This window comes from Vidua macroura, chromosome 4, assembly GCF_024509145.1.
Source record: "Vidua macroura isolate BioBank_ID:100142 chromosome 4, ASM2450914v1, whole genome shotgun sequence".
NCBI classification, from domain to species: Eukaryota; Metazoa; Chordata; class Aves; order Passeriformes; family Viduidae; genus Vidua; species Vidua macroura.
The window spans coordinates 68,864,925-68,869,924 of NC_071574.1; the positions used below are offsets into that span (position 1 = coordinate 68,864,925).

General features: G+C 49.7%; 1 protein-coding gene across 1 annotated transcript; it reads right to left on the reverse strand.

Annotated features, from left to right (window-relative positions):
• Positions 1 to 1,114: 1,114 nt before the first annotated feature.
• On the reverse strand, positions 1,115 to 2,892 carry LOC128806566 (inositol 1,4,5-trisphosphate receptor-interacting protein-like 1). The gene is made up of 2 exons (XM_053976231.1): positions 2,515 to 2,892; positions 1,115 to 2,114 (listed from the first exon to the last, which is right to left on the reverse strand). The coding sequence occupies exon 2, from the start codon at positions 2,109 to 2,111 to the stop codon at positions 1,119 to 1,121; it is 993 nt and encodes a 330-aa protein (XP_053832206.1). The 5' UTR covers positions 2,112 to 2,114; positions 2,515 to 2,892; the 3' UTR covers positions 1,115 to 1,118.
• Positions 2,893 to 5,000: the final 2,108 nt, after the last annotated feature.

Here is a 5,000-nt window from a genome sequence, read left to right on the forward strand (position 1 = left end):
AATACTATTATTATTATCATTTACCACTATTACAGTATTTGACTTTGTTTTCAATTACTAAGCTTCTCTAAATGATTAAATTTTAAACTTCTCTAAACCTGTAAGTTTTACTTTTGATTCTCCTCCCCACTCCACCAGGGTGGAGGGGAAGAGAAGGGTGTTGAGCAAGGGCTGTGTGGTGCTTAATTTCTGCCTGGGGCTGGAACCACAAGAGGGTTCTTGGGTAGTTGGGAGTAGACACAGACAGCACAGCTGACCCCAAGGTTAGGGTTAGGGCACCCCAAAGGGATATTCCATACTGTATTCCATCAGGATCATTTCCTAAAGAGGGAGAAAGAAGGAAGAAGGAGGGACCTGCAGGATGTCTGCTGGAAACCCCACACAGCAGGGGCAGCCTGGGAGGGCCCTGGAGTGTGTGAATGAGAACTTCACTTCCCGGCATAGCTGATGAGCCCACCAGGGGAACCACCTCTGGAAAAAGAGGCAGGCAGCTCAGGAAGTGTTTATGGATGTTTTTAGGTCAAGTAGAAAGAAAATTAGAGCGACAAAAGCTCAGAACTTATTTGGCCACCTTTGTCAAGGATAATAAGTTCTTTTATGAACACATTAATGGCAATAGGAGGGTCAAGGAAAAGCTCCATTCCTTACTGGACCCAGGAGGGAATGCAGTCACCAAAAGTGAGGAAAAGGCTGAGGTACTTAACACTCTCCCTGGAGGTGTTAAGGAAAGACTGGACATGACACTTAGTGCCTCGGTGGTGTTGGGACAGAGGATGGACTCAAGGACCTCAGAGGTCTTTTCCACCTTGATTGATTCTGTGATTCTGAGGACATGTTCAGAATTATGGCATTTGTCTTCCCATGGGCTTGCAGGCATTCACCCATCTCCAGGAAAGATGGGCTCCATCACCAGTTATGGTGACTTGGGAAGATAAATGCCTTAACTCCAAACATGTCCCATTCCTTTTTCTTCTCCCTCCCCTTTTAATATTCTGAGCTCAATGTTCTATTGTCTGGCAGATCCCTTTGGGCAGTTGAGGTCAGCTGTCTGTCTGTGCCTACTCCCAATTCCCCACCCAGCCCCAGCCCAAAGCAGCGCCTGGGGATGCTGCCCACTCTCACTGAAGGATCAGGAAGGTGCCTGGGCTGCCCTGCTCCACGGCAAACACCAGCACAGCACAGAGCTGCATGTCGGAGGGGCCGCTCAGCAGCAGCCGGCAGGAGTGGGAGCTGGGCAGCACCGTGAGCTGCCAGTCCTGCCACTGGGGCAGATGCTCCCAGGCTGTTTGCACCGAGTTCTGCACCCAGCAGGCGATTTCCTCCACGTCTAAGTAGGAGCCTGTGCAGAGGTTCTGCAGCAGGGGTGAGTGCTGGCCTGTCTCATTGGTCTTGGAGGGGTGGACAAAACACGGAACATTCTCCATTTTCCTCAAGCAGGTGCACTCCAGCACCACACGGATGTTGGAGCACCTCTCTGGCAGATGTATCCCACTGTAGAGCTCCAGCTTGAAAGAGTGCCTGGAGGGTGGCTGCAGGAACACGAGCAGCTGGTACAAGATTCGGTCCTCGAAGATACTCCAGGATTCATGGATGCCGTTCTTCCCGGTTGCCAGGTGCATCTCCGGCATGAAAGTGTCCTTGGAAAGCACTCGGCAGACACGGAGGATGTCATGCACCATTTTCTTCACATCCCTGCACATGTCAGACAGTCCCTGCATTGACATTACGTTGGGGACAGAAAACAACCTCACACTGTGGCGTTGTCCCTTGCGGGTTTTCTCCTCTTCATCATCTTCCTCCTCGCTGCCAGAGGTGTCCTGCTCATAGCAGGTACAAGTTCTAAACTTCATTTGCCAGGCCAGCCAGCAGACCTCCACGAGCATGGCTACTGCAGCAGCCCAGAAGAGACAGAGCTGCAACCCAGAGAGGAGTGGGGCTTCTTGTGGAGACCTGATCCACCCAATCTCCTGCAGCAGCTGCATCATCTCCTGCTGCAGAAACTTCTTACGCTGCTGCATCTGCTGGATTGTGATCATATTGGTCCGTAGGTCTTGTGTCTGCTTGAGCAGGATGGTCAGCAGAGCCACAAAGAACGTGGTTGCTGCAGCCATGGCCTGGAGAGATGGGACAAAGGTTTATCCAGCAAGTCTGGGTGAACAGGCTTGAAGGGACCACAGACCCTGGCTGGAGACAGCACAGGGCCCATCCTGCCCAGGCCACCCTGATGGTCATCCCTGGCTGGGCTGTGCCCCATGAAAGGGCAAAACACACCTGAGCAGTCTCCTGAGGCCCCATCCCTGCCATGCTGGAGCATTCCATGGAGCCAGGGGCACCTGGCACATTCCCAAAGCCTCTCTGGCACCACTGGGAGCCCAGAGCCCTTCTGTCCCCAGCCCAGAGAGTGGCACCCTGCTCTGCCCTGAGGGGCCCAGGCCTCACTCAGAGTTAGAAACTCCCCTGGGCATCTGTCCCATTCCCCATCCATCCCAGCCTTCCCTGTGCGTGTGCACTCACCAATTGCCCAAGTCCAAGTGGGGGTTGCAGGGTGGTTTCCTGGTATTGTCCCTGGGGATGGCTCCCACTATCACCTGTTCTCTGTAATGTCACAGCTACCAGAACTGACAAACCCCAGACTTCAACCCTACCCCCTGCTCAGTGGGTTCTGGGCATCACTGCACCAAGTCCAAACCCACTGCAGCAGGTCCCAGGGGGTCTCTTGGCAAAGCAGGGACAGGCCCAAAAGCCAGCACAGAGAGCCCCAACTCCCCCTGTCCCCAGCCCCAAGGGCAGGACCTTGTCCTGCTCTGAAGGGCTCAGCCCTCACTCAGGGTTAGGAACCCCCCTGGGCGTCTGTCCAGTCCCCCATCCACCCCAGCCTTCCCCGTGCACGTGCACACACGAGTCCAGCTGCAGTGGGGCTGCCTGGTGCTGTCCCTAGGGACAGATCCCACTGTGACCCATCCTCTGTGATGTCACAGCCACCAGAGCCCCATCACCCAGCTGACAAGTCCCAGAGCCCATCCCCACCCCCTCTCAGTGAGCTCTCGACATCACCCCAAGTACAACACCACTGGGCAGGAGCTCCTGGGGCTGGCCTGACAAAGTGGGCAGCCCAAGCCACCCCCTGCTCATCCCCTGGCTGGGCTGTGCTCCATGAAAGGACAAGAGACACCCAAGACACCAAGAGACACCAAGAGTCTCCCGAGGCCCCATCCCTGCAACAGTGTGCCAGAAAACCCTGGGCAACCCCAGAGCCTCTCTGGGCACCTGGAACTCCCCAGGAGCCCTGAGCCCCTCTGTCCCCAGCCCCAAGAGTGGTCCTGGCACTGACTGACAGGCCCTGGGATGGACTGACTTACAGACCCTGGGATGCACTGACTGACCCTGGCACTGACTGACAGGCCCTGGGATGGATGGACTGACAGACTGGGATGGACTGACTGACCCTGGGATGGACTGACAGACTCTGGCACTGACTGACAGACCCTGGGATGGACTGACTGACCCTGGGATGCACTGACTGACCCTGGGATGGACTGACTGACCCTGGGCACCAGGGCTGTACACGGTCCATGATCCCAACCCAATGGACAGAGTCGTGGCCTTTGAACTGATGGTTGCCCTTCCTAGAGAAACATCATATGCAATCTCTAAAAATTTTGACCTTTGCTGTGGTTGGGTCAGTTATTTCAATGGATTCTATAAGTCCAATTGGGTTCTTAGAGAAGTCTTATTTGGATTTACTCAGCTCTGGAAAGTGATACAGGTGGATCTAGGAAGGATTTCTGGTGATGTTATTGTGCGCCCGAAGAATTTCAGGATATAGAATGATGTTCTTAACCTTAAGTTCTAGAGTTGCACTGCAAAGGTCTTTTCTGAAATGAGCTCCATTTGGCTTTTTGATTTTCTTAAGGAAAATGAAGAAATGTGTTGGGCATTGCATGCTACATAGTTCAAATCTGACAACGGGACAGTTCAATAAACCAATTCTGCACTGCCCTCAAAGGAAAAGTTTTGGGGAAAAAAAAATCACAAGGTTCTGTTTTCTTCTGGTAGGCTTTTTCTTCCTCTTATCTAATTTCAGTTATCTTTAAAAAAGCATCTCTTGCATATTTTTTTTTTCCTGAATCAGATTAACCTAGCACAGTGTTTAATAATGAATTCCACTCAGCATGCCAGTAGAACAGAAAAGTTCTTTTGTCTAATCTTAGACAAGTTCTCTAATAGGTAAAAATGAGATCCAGAGGGTAGAATATGCTAATAAATTATGAAAAGAATTTATTAGAATTTCTGAAAGGTATTTGACTTATCTCATAGAACATTTAATGTGGTTTCATGATTATCAGCCCTTTTCAGCTTGTTGCTTTAGAAGTGCATGAGGAGCCAAGGACAACATTTGCAAATCATTTTTGCGTCTTAACAGACTGTTCCCATAAAACTGTTACTGTTCTTTAACAGTAACTTTGATATTCAGCCTTACTAGGAGGACTGCAAAATATTTAGATACAAGCTCTAAACCCTGTATTAAACTTTTTATTTGTTTGAGGAAGCTCAGCTTGGTGGGTAGCATCTATCTTTATAGTAGCCTGAAACAAATACCTGAAACTTCTGGATTTTAATTCAGTCCTGTTCTATTCAGTGACTTATTTTGTCTGTTCACTTGGTAAAACACATTATGATGTGAGTCCCTCAGGAACTTCATCCTGTAAGTAATAAATGAGTCTGCAGCATCTGCTTTATTGATGTGATGGATCAATAGCCAGCCTGATGATTGACATTATGTAAATCACAGCAAAATCAGAAGGTATACTACTAAAATTTAGATTAATGTCACCTATAATTAGACATGTAGTTATTTGTCATGATTGTTCTATGTCTTATTTTGTTGCCTTTTTCTAAAATGCAAATTATAAACAGGGATGGAAGAGATCTAAATTTAGGCACACTTGGATCTAATCTGCAGTTTGAATGTGGTAAATTTTAAACACTGAGAACATTTG